At 44.3% G+C, this 18,939-nt stretch overlaps 1 protein-coding gene across 3 annotated transcripts in view; it reads left to right on the top strand.

Annotated features, from left to right (window-relative positions):
- Positions 1-18,939, top strand: part of oca2 (oculocutaneous albinism II) — a 526,553-nt gene that overhangs the window by 157,273 nt on the left and 350,341 nt on the right. For all 3 annotated transcript variants that reach the window (XM_043692287.1, XM_043692289.1, XM_043692288.1), the window contains exons 7-8: positions 9,778-9,935; positions 16,262-16,341. In XM_043692287.1, the coding sequence (XP_043548222.1) occupies positions 9,778-9,935; positions 16,262-16,341 (238 nt within the window). The remainder of the gene's footprint in view (positions 1-9,777; positions 9,936-16,261; positions 16,342-18,939) is intronic.

The raw sequence follows: 18,939 nt of genomic DNA, 5'->3' as shown, positions 1-18,939 counted from the left end.
GGGTCTCTCTCTCTCTCTCTCTCCCCCCCTCTCCCTCTCCCTCCATCCACCCCTGGGTGTGTCTCACTCTCTCTCTCTCTGTCTGTCTCTCTCTCTCTCCCCCTCTCCGTCCACCCCTGGGTCTCTCTCTCTCTCTCTCTCCCTCCCTCCATCCACCCCCAGGGTCACCCCTGTCCCTCTCCCCTTGCTGCTGTTGCTCTGAGTGAGCTCAATGTGGACTCTGCTCCTCCAGTTTTATCAGGTTCACTCCTGTTGATGCCTTTTTCACCCTGGTTAGGAAGCACATCTACACACACAGGGTGATGGATGTTTGGAACTCTCTTCCACAAATGGAAATGGATACTGGATCAGTTGTTCATTTTAAACCTGAGATGGGTAAAATGTTTGTGAAGTGAAGTCGTAAGGGATATGGGCCAAAGGCAGGTATATGGAGTTAGGCCAAAGATCAGCCATGAGCTCGTTGAATGATGGAACAGACTCACGGGGCTGAATGGCCTGCTCTTTTTCCTATGTTATTTTGGTGACTTTAGGATTCCGTCTAGAATAAGATTGTAATATTCTGTACTCACTGAACGTCATTTTAGATGCACTCAGGTGAGAATCACTACAAGCAACTGCTAGAGGAATGTCACTGATAGTTTTGTCAAACTTTAACAGACAACAGCTGAGGATCACTTTAACTAAGTGTGAAATGCCTGCCTCCCAGTTTATACTGCCTGCTCTGTGTGGCTGGGCAGTATCAGCAACTGTTGAAAAATGTGGTGCTGGAAAAACATAGCAGGCCAGGCAGCATCCGAGGAGCAGGAGAATCGACGTTTCGGGCATAAGCCCTTCTTCAGGAACGCCCGAAACATCGATTCTCCTGCTCCTCGGATGCTGCCTGGCCTGTTGTGTTTTTCCAGCACCACATTTTTCAACTCTGGTCTCCAGCATCTGCAGTCCTCACTTTCTCCTAGTACCTGCAACTGGCAGGGGTCAGTGTCGAGAGCGCGATGCTGGAAAAGCACAACCAGTCAGGCAGCATCCGAGGAGCAGGAGAATCAACATTTCAGGCATAAGCCCTTCATCAGGAATGCCCGAAACATCGATTCTCCTGCTCCTCGGATGCTGCCTGACCGGCTGTGCTTTTCCAACACCACGCTCTCAACTCTGATCTCCAGCATCTACAATCCTAACTGGCTGGAGTCAGAGTCAAGATTAGAGTGGTGCTGGAAAAGCAGAGCAGGTCAGGGAGCATCCAAGGAGCAGGAAAATCGACATTTCGGGCAAAAGCTCTTCATCAGGAAATGGCGGGAATCAGGCAGGCAGAAGTAAAAATGGCATTCGGGCCCTCATTGTGTTAATTGACCATGACTTGCTCACCTAACATTCAGCTCAATGGGGTAATTGGTGACTGAAGTGCAGATCCTCTCAATAATGGAAAAGGACATTGATGCCCCAGTCAAGTGGCATAACATCTCACCACCTGATTTTGAGTGAACCCCACCCTGTTTATGTGCAAACATAGACAGAGTGAATGAGGGCACAGCAAGCTAGGCAGCATCAGGAGGTGGAGAAGTCAACATTTTGTGCCTCCACCTCCAGATGCTGCCTGGCTCGCTGTGTTCTTCCATCCTCCTGCTTGTCTGCCTTGGATACCAGCATCTGCAGGTTTTTTTGTCTCTAACCAAGAGCGAATAAGGAAGCAAGAACACAGATGTCCTGGGCATAGAAACAAGTTACAAAATGTGATTGTGCTTTGTAGCTGGGCATGGCCATTAGTCCTAATGGCTGGTGATTTTCGTTCTCAAGTGTGCTCTGAATTACAATGTCGGAAGGTGCTGTTATTATATTACTATAGACTGAGCTTCCAGTGATATATTTGAGATGAGGTTTGTCATGAAAAAGCAAGCTGCTTACCATGACAAAAATATCTGATGATTAAAAAAATCTGATGATTAATAAACTGCCCGGTTCCATTTGTTTGACAATCTCTTAAATTTATCTTTGTTCCATTGTTTCTCAAACTGCTGGCTATTTTTCACAAACTGGTTTGGGGTTTGGTATTGTGTGTGTATCACATAGTGTGCTATCCATTCTGTTTAAATGTCCAAAATGGAAGCAAAATTGCCAAATGGCCATTGGACGAATAATATGAGGTTTTGTTTTATACATTTGTCCAAGGACACCCATTAATAAAACTTAGTTAGTTCCCACTGTTGTCAAATTATTTTATGCCCCACAGATGCTTCACTGCTTCCATTTTTCTGCTTTGTATAAGCATGAAACTGAGATAGATTCCAATCTGATTGACTAAAATAGACCCCTGATTGCTGTAAATTTAGTGAGTTTTTACTATGGACATAAAAGATTGCTTTTTGCATTGTGCTTGTTATTCCAATAAATTAGACAGCAATTTACCAGCCAGCCAAAATGATGTTTGCTGCATGTGATGGAGTCTCCCTGAAAGACTGCATTTAAAAAAAAAAGGCCCCAGATAAAATTGCATGTACCTGCAAACATTCACTGATATAAATTACTGGTAAGAGAAATAATAGAGTAAACCCTGTGAAAATGGATAAAGGTTGATCAGACTAATGAATTAGTGGGTAGGGGCAGGAAAAATTATCCATTCATCTTGATGCTGTAATATAACATAATTACATTATTTCTTGATAAAAGCAATCTTTTGCTCCTAAATTAGAAACTGCTCCTGGATTTTGAACATTCAGTCAAAATCCTTGGGAATGGTTTTAAAACATATTTCATAGTGATATGAAGGAATGCGTTAAATTATGATGTTTTGTGGCTTCTGAAGCGCCTGCAGTTCAGCAAGTAAGATTTCATTGGGCCACATTTAAATAATTGTCATAAAATTAATCATTTATTATGTCAATGCCCGCCATTTGTCATTTGCAGGTTTCTCCAATTGCCATATATTATCTGAAGAGAGTCTTTTGCTAATTCATCTCGGCAGGGTGGTGAGGAACTCCAACAATGCAAGATAGTTCTGTGTGATCGTCAGACACCCCCCCCCCCCCCCCCCCCACTCCAAAAGTGACAAATTATATTTTTCAAAGCCCTTATAGTTTGCTCTGTTGGTTTAAAATTCAACAATTTTCACCCTCAAGGTGATAAGTCTTGTCCTCTAAAGGCAAGCACCACGCTTTATGTTCTCCTTAAATAAAAACAAATTTGCGATAAAGCTCTGCCCTTGTCTTCAGATTCTCAATGGCAGTAGTTGCTGAAAGACAGAGTAAGGCCACATTAAAATTGACTAGCACTGACTGTTCAGGCGTTTACCTGTTTAAAAATAGATTTCAGCAGTGAAGGAACTTGACTGTTTTGAGAAGTGCTCACACAATGTCTCTTTAAAACAGCAGCAATTGTGGACAATCACAGAGAATGGTGCATGGAATCTATTGTATTGTTTCAGAAAGATATAACTGCCTGTGCTGTACACATATAATTAACTGCATTATAAAAACCTTTCTTTTTCTCTCAATTGCAAATCATCATGCTGTACTCATTGAATGGTCGGTTGTTTGGAAGGTGTTAGCCAGTAATAAAGAAATGGAGTGATGTTTCACATCATTAAGGACACATGTTTATCTGTGTGCTATTTTTAACTACTTGGCTAATGAATTCAAGTGGACCTTTACTGCTTATGGTTTTAACCCATGTAAGTTAATGACTTCATTAAAATAGTGAACAGGGAATTTCAATTGAATGCCTTATCCTTTGAACAAATAATTTTTCATCCAAAGAGCTAAATTTGTCCAATCAATTGCAAAATGGGTCCTGGAATTACTCATGTCTTATTGTTGCTGACTTGAGCTGCCATTTTATTGTGAATATTGCTTCATCAGTTAATTGATGCTTCTGAAGTTTGGTTTCAACCTAACGCAAGAGTGTAAAACTGATTCCAGTCTTTATAAATTGCAATCAGAGTTTTGAGGAGTAATTCTGTGCAACAATTCAGATTGTAATGTGTCCTAACAAATGGAGGTTGCCTGTTGTGTCCTGGTGCTGGTGATGACCTTGTATAAAAATTCAATGAAAGTCAATATGAGAAAAAGATATTTGACCCAGTGACACTCATCCCTGTAATAACCAAGCAATTCCATTATTACAGTTGCTACATCTTGAGTATCTAAAAATATCTGTAGCTCTGAGATTCTGGGTCCCTGCCCCAACCAGTGGGAGTGCACTAAAGTGGAATATCTAAAAGTAGGATGTATATGAAGCCTCGAATGTAGACACTCTCATGACCTGTTGAGTTGGGACAGACAATTTGGGTATACCTGAAATGCCACCCAGCAAATTATGAAGAAATTCTTTTCACTGGAGTGGGGGAAGTCCAGAACTAGAGGGCTTAGGTTTAGAGTGAGAGGGGAAAGATATAAAAGTGACCTAAGGGGCAACATTTTCACACAGAGGGTAGTGCATGTATGGAATGAGCTACCAGAGGAAGTGGTGGAGGCTGGTACAATTACAGCATTTAAAAGGCATCTGGATGGGTATATGAACAGGAAGGGTTTGGAGGGATGTGGGCCAAGTGCTAGCAACTGGGACAAGATTAATTCTTTGAGGAGGTGACCAAGCATGTGGATGAGGGTAGAGCAGTGGATGTAGTATACATGGATTTTAGTAAGGCATTTGATAAGGTTCCCCATGGTAGGCTTATGCGGAAAGTCAGGAGGCATGGAATAGAGGGAAATTTGGCCAATTGGATTTTATTTCAATGTCTCCTTGGGCTTTTATGACTGTTTTATTTGCATAAACAAACAAGAAGTTTCAAGTGCATAGCTTCAGTTCAGTAGTAAAGCCACTGTACCATAGTTTGAAGGACATCATTGTCTGTAAGGTTTCCAGCGATTCAATCATGGGGTGGCTTCGAAGCACTGTAGCTCTCCTGCACAAAATTGCTAGTTGTTGGACCAGTTTTGTATTCCAATGTCACTGCCATCATTTTGTATTCTTCCAGCATCATGTCAGCCTGTTAATGAGCACTCGGTGTCATGATTACTTGCTTGCTCTCAAAGTAAGAGCTGCTGAATTAATAAGATTTACCAGGATGTTGCCTGGAATGGAGAATAGGTCGTACGAGGATAGGTTGAGAGTGCTAGGCCTTGTTGGAACGGCGAAGGATGAGGGGTGACTTGATCGAGGTTTATAAGATGATCAGAGGAATAGATAGAGTAGACAGTCAGAAACTTTTTCCCTGGGTACAACAGAGTGTTACAAGGGGACATAAATTTAAGGTGAAGGGTGGAAGGTATAGGGGAGATGTCAGGGGTGGGTTCTTTACCCAGAGAGTGGTGGGGGCATGGAATGCACTGCCTGTGGGAGTGGTAGAGTCAGAATCTTTGGTGACCTTTAAGCGGCAATTGGATAGGTACATGGATGGGTGCTTAAGCTAGGACAAATGTTCGGCACAACATCGTGGGCCGAAGGGCCTGTTCTGTGCTGTATTGTTCTATGTTCTATGTTCTATGTCTATTAAGTTGGGATATCTGTTCGGCATGGATGAGTTGAACCACAGTTCTGTAAGTTTTAGAATACTTGTAGATAAAGATGAGAGTGGTCCTAATGGAAGCTTACTAAACTGGGCCAAGGCCAATTAAATTAAAATTCGGCAGGAGTTGGGAAATGTGCATTGTGGGCAGCTACTTGAAGGGAAGTCCACATTTGATATGTGGGAGGCTTCCAAAGATAGATTGAAGATAGTGCAGGATAGGCATATCCCTATGAAAACAAGGGATAGAAAAGGCAAGATTCGTGAACCGTGGATGACAGGAGAAATTGTGCGACTAGCCAAGAGGAAAAGGGAAACATACATAAGGTCCAGGCAGCTAAGAACAGAACAGGCCTTGGAAGAATAACAGGAGAGTAGGACCAATCTTAAATGAGGAATCAAGTGGGCTAAATGGGGGCATGAAATAACTTTAGCGAGCAGAACTAAGGAGAATCCCAAGACCTTCGATTCATATATAAGAAGCAAGAGGGTAACTAGAGAAAGGGTTGGTCCACTAAAGGATAAGGAAGGAAGGTTATTAGTCGAGTAATAGGTGAGATTCTCAATGATTACTTTACTTTACATCAGTGTTCACCGAGAAACAGATGGTGATGAATGCTGGGATTAGAAACAGAAGTTTGTTTACTCTGGATCATGTTGACATAAGGAGGGAGGATGTGTTGGGTGGACTAAAGTATATTAAGGTGGACAAATCCCCAGGACTGATGGGATCTATCCCAGGTTGCTGAGGGAGGTGAGAGAGGAAATAGCTGGGATCCTGGGATCTTTGTAGCATCCGTAAACGCAGGTGAAGTTCCAGAAGACTGGAGAGTTGCTCATGTTGTCCCCCTGTTCAAGAAGGCTAGTAAGGATATTCCAGGTAACTACAGACCAGTGAGTACTGAGAAAGGTACTGAGGGACAGGATCAATTTATATTTGGAAGAGAATGGGCTTATCAGTGATAGGCAACATGGTTTTGTGTGGGGGAAATCATGCCTTACCAAATTAATAGAGTTCATTGAGGAAGTGACCAAATAGATAGATAAAGGAAGGGCTGTAGATGTCATATACATGGACTTTAGTAAGGCGTTTGATAAGGTTCCCCATGGAGTTACACGGTGTGCAGGGTGTTCTAGCCAGGTGGATAAAGAACTGGTTGAGCAACAGGAGACAGAGAGTAGTAGTTGAAGGGAGTTTCTCGAAATGGAGAAAGGTGACCAGTGGTGTTCCACAGGGGTCAGTGTTGGGCCCACAGTTGTTTGTGATATCCATAAATGATCTGGAAGAGGGCTTTGGTGGTCTGATCAGTAACTTTGCAGATGACATGAAAATTGATGGAGTAGCAGAAAGCATAAGGACTGTTAAAGAGTACAGGAAAATATACATAGTCTGGAGAGTTGGGCGGAGAAGTGGCAGATGCAGTTCAATCCAGGCAAATATGAGGTGATGCATTTTGGAGGGTGCAATTCTAGAGCGAACTATACTGTAAACAGAAGAGCTTGGGAAATGTTGATAAGCAGAGAGATCTGGGTGTTCAGGTCCATTGTACCCTGAAGGTGGCTGCACAGGTGGATAGAGTGGTCAAGAAGGCATATGGTATGCTTGCCTTCATAGGACGGGGTATTGAGTATAAGAGTTGGCAAGTCATGTTAAAATTTTGCAAGACTTTGGTTCCGCTGCATTTAGAATATTGTATACAGTTCTGGTTGCCACATTACCAAAAGGATGTAGGTACTTTAGAGAGGGTGCAGAGAAGGTTTACGAGGATGTTGCCTGGGATGGAAGGTGCTAGCTATGACAAGAGGTTGAGTAGGTTAGGATTGTTTTTATTACAAAAAAGGAGATTGAGGGGGAGACCTGGTTGAGGTCTACAAAATCATGAAGGGTATAGACAGGGTAGATAGAGATAAGCTTTATCCCAGGGTGAGGGATTCAATAATAAGAGGTCACGCATCCAAGATGAGAGGTGAAACGTTTCGGGGGATATACGCGGAAAATACTTTACACAGAGGGTGGTAGGTTCCTGGAACATGTTGTCAGCAGCGGTAGTAGAGGCAGGAATGGTAGATTCATTTAAGGTACATCTGGACAGATGCACGAGTAGTTGGGGAGCAGAGAGATACAAATCCTTAGGAATTGGGCGATAGCTTTAGCTAGTTAATTTCGATTGTTACAGGCTTGAAGGGCCGAAGGGCCTGTTCCTGAACTGTAGGTTCTTTGTTCTTCTTTCAAGGGTCTGTTCCCGTGCTGTACACCTTTATGACTCAATGACTCTAATTCAGACTCGGGGAACTAAATGACCAAGGAGGGGTGAGTGATGCGGAACTCTTACTGCTGTTTCAATAAGGTAACTGTTAATCTTTTATAAGGTAATTGGTTACAGATGTAAGGGATGACTTTTACTCTTCAGGTTTGAAGTCCTCCTTTGCATCCACAGCAACACTAATCTAACTTTTAACTGGCATGAATTCCTCAACAGCTCAGGAGAGTGTGTTGGGCATAGTTCTGATATGCACAACCCCCTCAGACCCTTAAAAACCAAAAGAGCTGCAGATGCTGTAAATTAGAAATGGCTGTAAAAGCTCAGCAGGTCTGGCCACATCTGTGGAGAGAAATCAGAGGTAACGTTTCAGATCCAGTGACCCTTCCTCAGATGTTTGCGTTCTGAGGAAGGATCACTTGACCCAAAACATTAACTCTGATTTCTCTCCACAGATGTTACCAGACCTGCTGAGCTTTTCCAGTAATTCCTAGTTTTGCCCCTCAGACCCTTGCCTCTCTTCACGCTTCCATAAGCAAATTTTGGATATTGTTTGGTTTGAAATGCGATCATGGATAAATGTCTTGATCAAGTCTTCTGTGGCATTGTCAAGTCTACCATGAGGCACAAACCCCAAAGGCAGACCTTGTAAGCTTCACATCAGTAAAGTCCTGTGTTGAGCACACTGCTGTGTTGTACGTGATGTCAGAAGAGGTGAGTCATCCAGAGTTGAAAAAAAGAAAGCACAGCTATGAGCTGCCAATCTCTGAAAGGAAAACAGAAGATCTCAGTGAAAACACTTATGAAATGAAAATGGCTGCAACCTTTCCTGACCAGCTGTTTCCTGTTCAAATTGCCTCGGATACGAGGCAAAACTGGTCATTCTTTTCTTGAATTATGCAGTAGTTATGGATTTGTTGAACAGAACAGATGGAATCCAAAGGCAGATTGTGTAAAGAGAGAGAAAGGGGGAGAGGAAATATCTCTTTCAGTTTCTCCGTTGTTTGCCTTCAGTTGTGCTGAGAAATTGTGTGCTTATTGCCAAGGGTTGAGTTATGATATGACCACTCTCTAAAACTGACTAGTATTTCAAACATAATCATATATTCCAATTGTAACTTGATAAACCCAGCCTGGATATGCTCCCTCTTAGCTCGGATCCCATTGTCCAAGTGATTAGACTTGACAGTTTGTTTCTACCTAGTTGAATATCTTGAACACTGGTAATGGAATTGGAAATGTAGTTCATTCACATTCCTCTGAAGTGTTTGGCTCTAATGGGATTTTGCATTCATGCTGTTTCCATCTCATTGGGATTGGAATGTTAATGCAAACTGGGTAGACCTCTTTGCTGTTAGTTTAGTTCACTCTAGTCTGGGTTTTGAAAAGTCTATTTTGATAAATTCAATTCATGTTGCATTAGAAGTCATTATTTGGCATAAAACATATCTCCATAACTGCTTGTAGGTTCATTTGGTAATAAAGCCAGAACTCTCCATAGTATGCACAGTAATGTACTTTACATTGCTAACAGAAGCATGCCATGGAAATTTTATTTGCCAAAAACAAGGGACAAAGGCAGTACACAGAAATATGTTTCAGGTCAGCAATGATCTCATTGAATGGTGGAATAGGTCCTAGGACCCTCTTCATTTTCATATGTTTCTATTTACATCTACAGGTTGCTCATCCTGATTAATTCGCTTGTCTCAGAAATAAAGCTGGATCATAATACAAAATAAATATACCCTTCTTGGATACAAACATCCAAAGTTTAAGAAAAGTATGAACAGTTTAGCATTTCCAATGGGAAAGTGTGACGAAGGATTCTTGCTTGTAATGTCACGAGACACACTGATTAAAACCAAATTATCATTAATGCATTAAGATGCTATTGCCCAGAATAATTCTCACCCCAATTTGTATTAAACCATTGTTGGTAAAGATAACTTGTTTGATGCTGGTGTCTCCCAGTTTTTCAGTGATGCTGTTACAGTCCTTGATTGAACTTATTTTCAGTTCTAAATCTCTCAAACTTTGAAGGCAATGTTCTTCTCAAACTGGAAATCGCAGGACCATTTGCAGAAGGCCAAATTCACAGCAATACAGCCGAATACATCAGCATTCACATTGAACAGGGTGGAGATGGTGGCAGAAGGAGGAGGAGCCGTCAGCAGGTGCCAGTGTCTCAGGACACTAACTCCATTTGATTTGAGACAGTTGTGATCATGTGATTTATAAGGCTACTTCAGGCCAGCCTATTGGGTTCTGTAATGAGAACGTTGACCAACACGATTACATGTGTTAATGTGTAGTACACAGCATAACTGAAGTCCAATTCAAGTTGTTGGAGGTCATTCTGAGAGACCGGATTTACATGCATTTGGAAAGGCAAGGACTGATTAGGGATACTCAACACGGCTTTATGCGTGGGAAATCAAATGTCACAAACGTGATTGAGTTTTTTTTTGAGGACGTGACCAAGAAGATTGGTGAGAGCAGAGCAGTAAACATTGTCTACATGGAGGCGAAAGTGAGGACTGCAGATGCTGGAGATTAGAGTCGAGAGTGTGGCGCTGAAAAGCACAGCAGGTCAGGCAGCATCCGAGGAGCAGGAGAATCGACGTTTCGGTCAAAAGCCCTTCATCAGGAATGAGGCTGGGAGCGTAGGGTGTGGAGAAATGAATGGAAGGGGTCTGGGGGGAAGGTAGCGGAGAGTGCAATAGATGGATGGAGGTGGGGGTAAAGGTGATAGATTGGAGGAGAGGTTGGAGCGGATAGGTGGGAAGGAAGATGGACAGATGGGGCGGGTCATGAGGACAGTGCTGAGTTGGAAGGTTGGAACTGGGGTAAGGTGGTGGGAAGGGGAAATGAGGAAACTGGTGAAATCCACAATGATACCATGGGGTTGGAGGGTCCTGAGGAAGAAGATGATAAAGGGCTTTTGCCCGAAACGTTGATTTTCCTGCTCCTCGTTGTCTACATGGACTTTAGCAGGGCCTTCAACAAAGTTTGCATGGTAGACTGGTTCGTAAACATTAGACCATATGGGAGTCAGGGAGAGCTTGCCAATTGGATACACAATTGGCTTGATGGTAGGAAACAGGGGATGATAGTAGAGGGTTGTTATTCGGACTGGAGGCCTGTGACCAGCGGTGTTCTGCAGGGATCAGAGCAGGGTTCGTCATTTCTATAAAAGGTTTGGATGAGAATATAAAAAACATCGTCGGTAAGTTTGCAGATTATGATGTAGTGGACAGTGAAGAAAGTTATCTATGATTACAAAGAGATCTCGATTAGCTGGGCTAGTGGGCTGAGGAGCTGCAGATGAAGTTTAATTTAGGTAAATGCAAGTGGTAGATGCAGGTTCAGTTACAGCATTTAATAGACATTTGGATAAGTATATGAACAAGAAATGTTTAGAAGGATATGGGCCAAATGCCGGCAAATGGGACTAGTTTAGTTTGGGAAACTTGGTTGGCATGGACTAGTTGGACCAACAGGTCTGTTCCCATGCTGTATGACTCTTAAAAAGGCTAAAAATTACACAACACCAGTTTATAGTCCAACAGGTTTAATGGGAAGCACACTAGCTTTCGGAGAGACGCTCCTTCATCAGGTGATTGTGGAGGGCTCGATCGTAACACAGAATTTATAGCAAAATTTGCAGGTGTGATGTAACTGAAATTATACATTGAAGAATTGATTGTCTGTTAAGCCTTTCATCTGTTAGAATACAGTGATAGTTTCACTTCTTTCATGTGTAAATCACAAAACACTTTTTTTAAAAGTTGCATTCTCGGTTTAGCTGTTAACAATGGTGATAGCTAGACAATATATTGAAGGTGTTAGCCCCCTGTGTTCTCTGTCTATGACCTGATGTTTAGATTGATTCCAATCTAAAAAGTAAGATAACAGAGTTTTACATAAATTCATGCAGCTTTTGCGCTCAGAGTTCTATATGAATCTATGTCGGTTGTGGAAGGATCCTTTGGGGCCCTGGACGGAGGTGAGGGGCGAAGATTTTACACCTCTTTCGGTGGCAAGGGAAGTTCCCAAGAGTGGAGGGTGGGTTTGTGGGGGCGTAGACCTAACGAGTGAATCGCGGAGAAAATAGTCTCTGTGCAATGCTGAAACGGGTGGGGAGGGAAATAAATCTCTGGTGGTAGGGTCTGACTGTATGTGGCGAAAATGGTATATGATGATGGATTGTACCCAGAGATTGTGGAATGGAAAGATAAGGACCAGGGAGTTCTATCCTTATTGTGGTTGGAGCTGTGGGGTTCAAGGGTGGAGGTACAAGAATTGGAGAAGATGCACTGGAGGGCATTGTTGACCACATGAGAAGGGGACATTGCCGTCGTTGAAGTAGAAGGCTAGCTGAGATGTTCTGGCATGGAATTGCTCTTCTTGGGAACAGAGGCGAAAGATTTGGTAGTAAGGGATAGTGTTTTTACGGGGTGGGGAGGGCAGTGGAAGGGGGTAAAGATCAGGTAGCTGTGGATGTCGGTGGGTTTGAACTAGATGTCAGTGTTGAGTCAGTTGCCGGAAATAGAGATGGAGGGGTCCTGGAAGGGGAGGGAAGTGTTTGAGATAGTCCAGGTGAACCTCAGGTCAGGGTGGAAGGTGTTTGTGAAACTGATGAACTGTTCAACTGCCTCGTGGGAGCATGAGGCAGCCCCGACACAGTCATCAATGTAGTGGAGGAAAAGGTGGGGAATGATGCCAGTATAACTACAGAATGTAAACTGTTCCACATATCCAACGAAGAGGCAGGCATAGCTGAGGCCCATGGGAGTGCCCATGGCTAGCCCATTGGTCTGGAGGAAGTGGGAAGATTCAAAGGAGAAATTATTGAGGGTGAGGGCCAGTTCAGCTAATCAAATGAGTGTGCCAGTTGAAGGGTACTGGTTGTGTCGGCTGGAGAGGAAGAAACGGAGGGCTGAGAGGCCTTTGTCACGGTGGATGGACATGTACAGAGACTGGATGTCAATGGTGAAGATGAGGCATTGGGGGCTGGGGAAACGAACGTCGTGGAGGAGGTGGAGACTGTGGGTGGTGTCCAAAATGTATGTGGGGATATCCTGTAGCAAGGGGAACAGGACGTTGTCAAGGTATGAGGAGATACGTTTGATGGGGCAGGAGCAGGTGGAGACGGTGGGTCGACTGGGGCAGTCAGGTTTGTGAATTTTGGGTAAGAGGTAGAACCACGTGGTGCGGGGTTCCCAGACTATGAGGTTGGAGTCTGTGGATGGGAGATCCCCAGAGGTGATAAAGTTGTGCATGGTCTGTGAGATGATAGTTTGGTGATGGGAGGTGAGGTCGTGGTCGATGGGGTAGAAGGAGGAGGTGTCCATGAGTTGGCGCCTGGCTTCAGCGGTGTACAAGTTATCATGAAAAACCGACACTGCGCCCCCTTGCCTGTCCCGAAGTCCACTTTGGAGGATGGTCACCCGAAGGTCCGAGGCTGAATGTCCTGGACCACTGAAGTGTTCCCCAACTGGGAGGGAACCCTCTTGTCTGTTGATTGTTGTGCGGTGCCCATTCATCCATTGTTGTAGCCTTTGCTCAGTTTCCCCAATGTACGATGCCTCCGGGCATCCTTGCCTGCAGCATATAGACAATGTTGGCTGAGTCACATGAGTACCTGCCACATTGTATCCCGTTCAGACAACCTCACAATGCTACACTTCTCCAGCTTCCACTCAAAACATATTAAAACAGCCATTCCCTATGGACAAGCCCTACGCATACACCGGATCTGCTCAGATGAGGAGGAATGTGACGGACACCTGGAAGTACTCAAGGATGCCCTCACAAGAACGGGGTGTGATGTTCAACCTATCGACCGCCAGTTCCGACGTGCCACAGCAAGGAACCGTAATGACCTCCTCAGGAGACAGACATGGGCTGCAACTGACAGGGTACGCTTCGTTGTTCAGTACTTCCCAGGGGCTGAAACATTACGCCATGTTCTTCGTGACCTGCAACACTTTATCAATGAGGATGAGCACCTCACCAAGACCTTCCCCACACCTCCACTACTTGCCTTTAAACAACCGCCAAACCTCAAACAGATCATTGTTCGTAGCAAACTGCCCGGCTCTCAGGACAACTCCATACAACCCTGTCACGGTGGACGCTGCAAAACGTTTCAGATTGTGGACATAGATACCACTATTACGCGTGGGAACACCTCCCACCGTGTACATGGCAGGCACTCATTTGACTCAGCCAACATTGTCCATCTTATACGTTGCAGGCAGGGATGCACGGAGGCATGGTACATTGGGGAAATCGAGCAAAGGCTACGACAACGGATGAATGGGCACCGCACAACAATCAACAGACAGGAGGGTTCCCTCCCAGTTGGGGAACACTTCAGTGGTCCAGGACATTCAGCCTCGGACCTTTGGGTGACCATCCTCCCGGGACAGGCAGCAGAGGAAAGTGGCCGAGCAGAGGCTGATAGCTAAGTTCGGTACCCATAGGGAGGGCCTCAACTGGGACCTTGGGTTCATGTCACATTACAGGTGATCACCATTGCACTACACACACACGCACACACAGATATTCCTACACAAACACACTCTCACATGCACACGGACACAGATACACACAGATGCGCACACAGACACCCACACACACCCTTATAGACACACACACTCCCACACTCACACATGCACCCCCTCACAGACTTAAGACACTCTGCACTCACTACACACACACACTTTCTCACACTCACAACCCCACAACCCAGACAGACAGACACAGACAGACAGACAAAGACCCACATGCACACATATATTGTGTGTGGTTGGAATCAATCTAAACATTAGGTCATAGACAGAGAACACAGGGGGCTAACACCTTCAACACATTGTCTAGCTATCACCATTGTTAACAGCTAACCTGAGAATGCAACTTTAAAAAAAAAGGGGTTTTGTGATTTACACATGAAAGAAGTGAAACTATCACTGTATTCTAACAGATGAAAGGCTTAACAGACAATCAATTCTTCAATGTATAATTTCAGTTACATCACACTGCAAATTTTTGCTATAAATTCTGTGTTACGATCGAGCCCTCCACAATCATCTGATGAAGGAGCGTCTCTCCGAAAGCTAGTGTGCTTCCAATTAAACCTGTTGGACTATAACCTGCTGTTGTGTGATTTTTAACTTTGTACACCCCAGTCCAATACCGGCATCTACAAATCTTAAAAACGTTGTTATAGATGATACAATTACAAATGATCAAAAAAGATTATCTCATTTTTCCTCAACTTATTTGTTGATTTGTGTGTTAAAAAGATGGGCAGAATCCCTATCCCTTACCCTCTGGTAAGATTCTTATTGATCTTGAGAGAATAGATAATTTTTTTAAAATAGGCAACATCACCGTAAAGTCCCTACCGTGTAGAAGCAGGTCATTCAGCCCATCAAGTCCACACTGACTATCCAAAGTGCATTCTGTCCAAACCCACCCTACCCCAGTAGCTCTGCATTTCCCATGGCTAACCCACTTAGCCTGCACATCCCTGGACACTGTGGGCAATTCAGCATTCTGCCTAACCTGTATAGCTTTAGACTATGGGAGGAAACCCATGCCGACTCAGGGAGAACGCACAAACTCCACACAGGCAGTTGCCTGAGGGTGGAATCAAACCCAGACAGCAGTGCTAACCACTGAGCCACCATGCTACCCATACTCTTACCAGGTATAGGGCTGCTCTCTCATTAGAGAGAGATGACCGGTGTTGGTTTAAACTCAGGGTCATCATGCCTCAGGTAAGGGGAGAGGTTGAGAGGGAGAATCCTCCATGAGAGAGGACAGGAGAGTGTGGTATCTTGCAGAACCTACTCAGCACTTTCTCCGAGCTGCATGGGGTGAAATAGATGATCAGCAACGAGCAGTGACATAATCTGTGCCATTTAATTCTGGAGGAAATCATACCTATTATTTTCTCTTGACCGAAAACTAAAATTATGATTGAAATTCAACTGCATTTGCTTTTGCACCTCGGCATCTTCTGGTATTGATTTGCCACCAGATTTCCTTTTATGTTTAGAGTCGTAGAGCTGTACAGCACGGAAGCAGACCCTTCGGTCCAACTTGTCCATGCTGACCCTAAATGTGTCTAGTCCCATTTGCCAGCATTTGGTCCATATCCCTCCAAACCCTTCCTATTCATATACCCATCAAGATGCCTTTTAAATGTTGCAATTGTACCAGCCTCTACCACTTCCTCTGGCAGCTCATTCCATACACACACCACCCTCTGTGTGAAAAAGTTGCCCCTTAGGTCCTTTTTAAATCTTTCCCCCTCAACTGAAACCTATACCCTCTAATTTTGGACTTGAAGTAACCCCAAGGATAATATTTTGGAAGAGGTAAGTGCAGACAATACCTGACATTGGAATGATGTTTGAAGAATATTTGCGCACACACAAATTCAAGAACTTGATTTGTGTTGATCCTCTGCTTTATATTTTTTTTGCAGTTGGTGCACAATTGGACCATTCCATTAAGCCCACAAAGGAATCAACTCCTCAAGACAAAGACATTTGAAATGGCCAGCAGGTAAATGCCTACCTGAGACTATAATGACTTAAGTCCATTTTCAGTTGGCAGCCCAGTCCAGGAAGTGAGCCCAACAGTAATTAGGAGTAAACATCAGTATCTCCAGGCTTCACAGAAATAACTCTGGCTGCTGCACAACACCCCCCACCCACTGCTTCCCTCCCTGATCTTACCCTTTCTCTGGGCATTTCCTGTTATTGCTTTCCGGTATGCAGGTGTCTCTAGCTGGGTCAGCCTTTACTGTGCAATCCTTATCATCTTGTAAAAAGTGACAGTGAGCTGCCTTGCTCAACTGGTGTAGTCCTCGGTGTGTCGAGACACTCGTAATGCTGGTAGGAAAGGGATTCTCAGTATTTTGACCCGGCAACAAGAGTGAACGGCATTACAGTTCAAGTTGGGATGTGTGTGCCTTAGAGAGCAACAGGCAGGGCATGGTGTGCCAATGTATTCTACTGCCCTTGTCCTTCGAGGGTGTAGAAGTTGCCAGTTTGGAAGTTGCTTTCAAAGGCACCCTGTGTGGGCATCTTGTGGATGGTACTCACTGCTATTCCTATCTTACCATGCACCATTCCCAGAACAAGTCACTACTCAGGATATCCACTGAAAGACCAGCATTCCTTGCTCCCCGCCATCCCATTGTGCACCTGGATGGGCACTGTCAGTCTGGAGCTGTGTGGCATGGTCCCTGATATTTGCGCTGGACGTGGCACTGGGCTAAACTAGAGCATGAGCTGAGATGTTGGTACACAGTGTCCAACATGGAGGCTGTTTGGAAAAAGTGCCGAGCTTGTACCCACTATGTTTCAGGTTGCGATTTCTCAGCATCTAACTTATTTGACAAGTTTGGTAAGCAGAATATTAATGAAGTGACTTGTGCCATTAGTAATATGTTTAACAAGCTATAGGCCCCTTTAATTGGCAACTCATCACCTGCTGAGCAAGATACTACCACACTGCTTATGAAAAACATAAAAAGTGGTGTGAGATGTCCCTTTTATCAGGATAGGCCTCAAGATATCTTATGTCCCATTTCTGCCATGTTGCTCAGACCCCAAGAAGATGCTACTTTCCATCAGCCCGTTCTAACAAAGCTTCTTACTGCAGCCAGGAGATGGAGCTCTGCTTTGCAAACACCTGTATCAAAACCAAAATAGAATACAATCCCTATAGTGTGGAAACAGGCCCTTCAGCCCAACAAGTCCACACCAACCCAACCAGACCCATTCCTCCACCCTATTACCCCTGACTATTGCACCTAACCTACACATCCTTGAACACCATGGGCAATTTAGCATGGCCAATTCATCTAACCTTTGGATTGTGGGAGGAAACCGGAGCACCCGGAGGAAACCCACGCAGACACTGGGAGAATGTGCAAACTCCACACAGACAGTCGCCTGAGGTTGGTATTGAACCTGGGACCCACCTGGGATGCTGTGAGCCACCGTGCTGCCCCTAAGGGTGTAAGGTCAGCAGTTGACTGGATGCAGGGTGTAGTTGGGGCACAGTAGGAAACAAAGGACTAACTATTAAGTATGTGTGGACGATGGAAAAAGGAGGCTGATTACTGTGGGTTTGGCAAGGGAGCAAATGAGTGGATACTCTGTGTTTGTGTGTGTGTGTGTGTGTGTGAGTGAGAGAGTGAGTGTGAGAGTGATTTCTGCATGTGTTTGAGGGGGAATAAGGACATTATGGTGTGGTGGGTTCATGAGGGTAGAAGGGCTGTCCTGAGGAATATTGATAACTTGGCTATGTTAGTACCCGTGATAGGTTGAAGAAGTTGGTATCCTTTTCCCTGAATAGAAGACTGAGAAGAGATAGAGTCGTACAGCATGGAAACAGGTCCATTGGACCATCCAGTCCATGCCCACCATGTTCCCAAACTAAACTAGTTCCACTGCCTGCATTTGGCCTATATCCTTCCAAACCTTTTCTATTCATCTACTTGTCCAAATATCTTTTCAACATTGTAATTGTACCCACATCCACTTCCTCTGGCAGTTCATTCCACTTACAAACCACCCTCTGTGTGGGAACGTTGTCCCTCAGGTCCCTTTTAAAGATTTCTCCTCTCAGTTTAAAAACATGCCCTACAGTTTTGAACTCTCCCACCCTTGGGAATAGACCCTTTCTATTCACCTTGTCTTTGCTCCTCATGATTTTATAAACCTTTATGAGGTCTCCCCTCAGCTTCCTACACTCCAGTGAAAATAGTCCCAGCCTATTTTTATAATTCAAACCCTCCATTCCCGGCAACATCCTGGTAAAACTTTTCGGAACGCTTGCCAGTTTAATAACATCCTTCCTGTAAAAGGGCACCCAGAACAGGACACAGCATTGCAGGCAAAGCCTCACCAATGTCCTGTACAATTTCAACATGTCGTCACAACTCTAAGCTCTGGAGGTTTTCAAAATCACGGGTGAGCTGTAAGTGTGGTGGAGGCAGGCTCAACTAAGCATTCGAGAGGGTATTGGATGGTTTTTTGGATAGTAGTTAGGTGCTGGGATCTGGGGGAGAAGCAGGAGATTGGCACTATCGGAAAGATGTTGTGAAACTTCAAAGGGTTCAGAAAAGATTTACAAGGATGTTACCAGGGT

Source organism: Chiloscyllium plagiosum, chromosome 6 (assembly GCF_004010195.1).
Source record: "Chiloscyllium plagiosum isolate BGI_BamShark_2017 chromosome 6, ASM401019v2, whole genome shotgun sequence".
NCBI lineage: Eukaryota > Metazoa > Chordata > Chondrichthyes > Orectolobiformes > Hemiscylliidae > Chiloscyllium > Chiloscyllium plagiosum.
The sequence above is the reverse complement of the archived record's forward strand: the minus strand, read 5'-3'. Positions and strand labels throughout refer to the sequence as shown.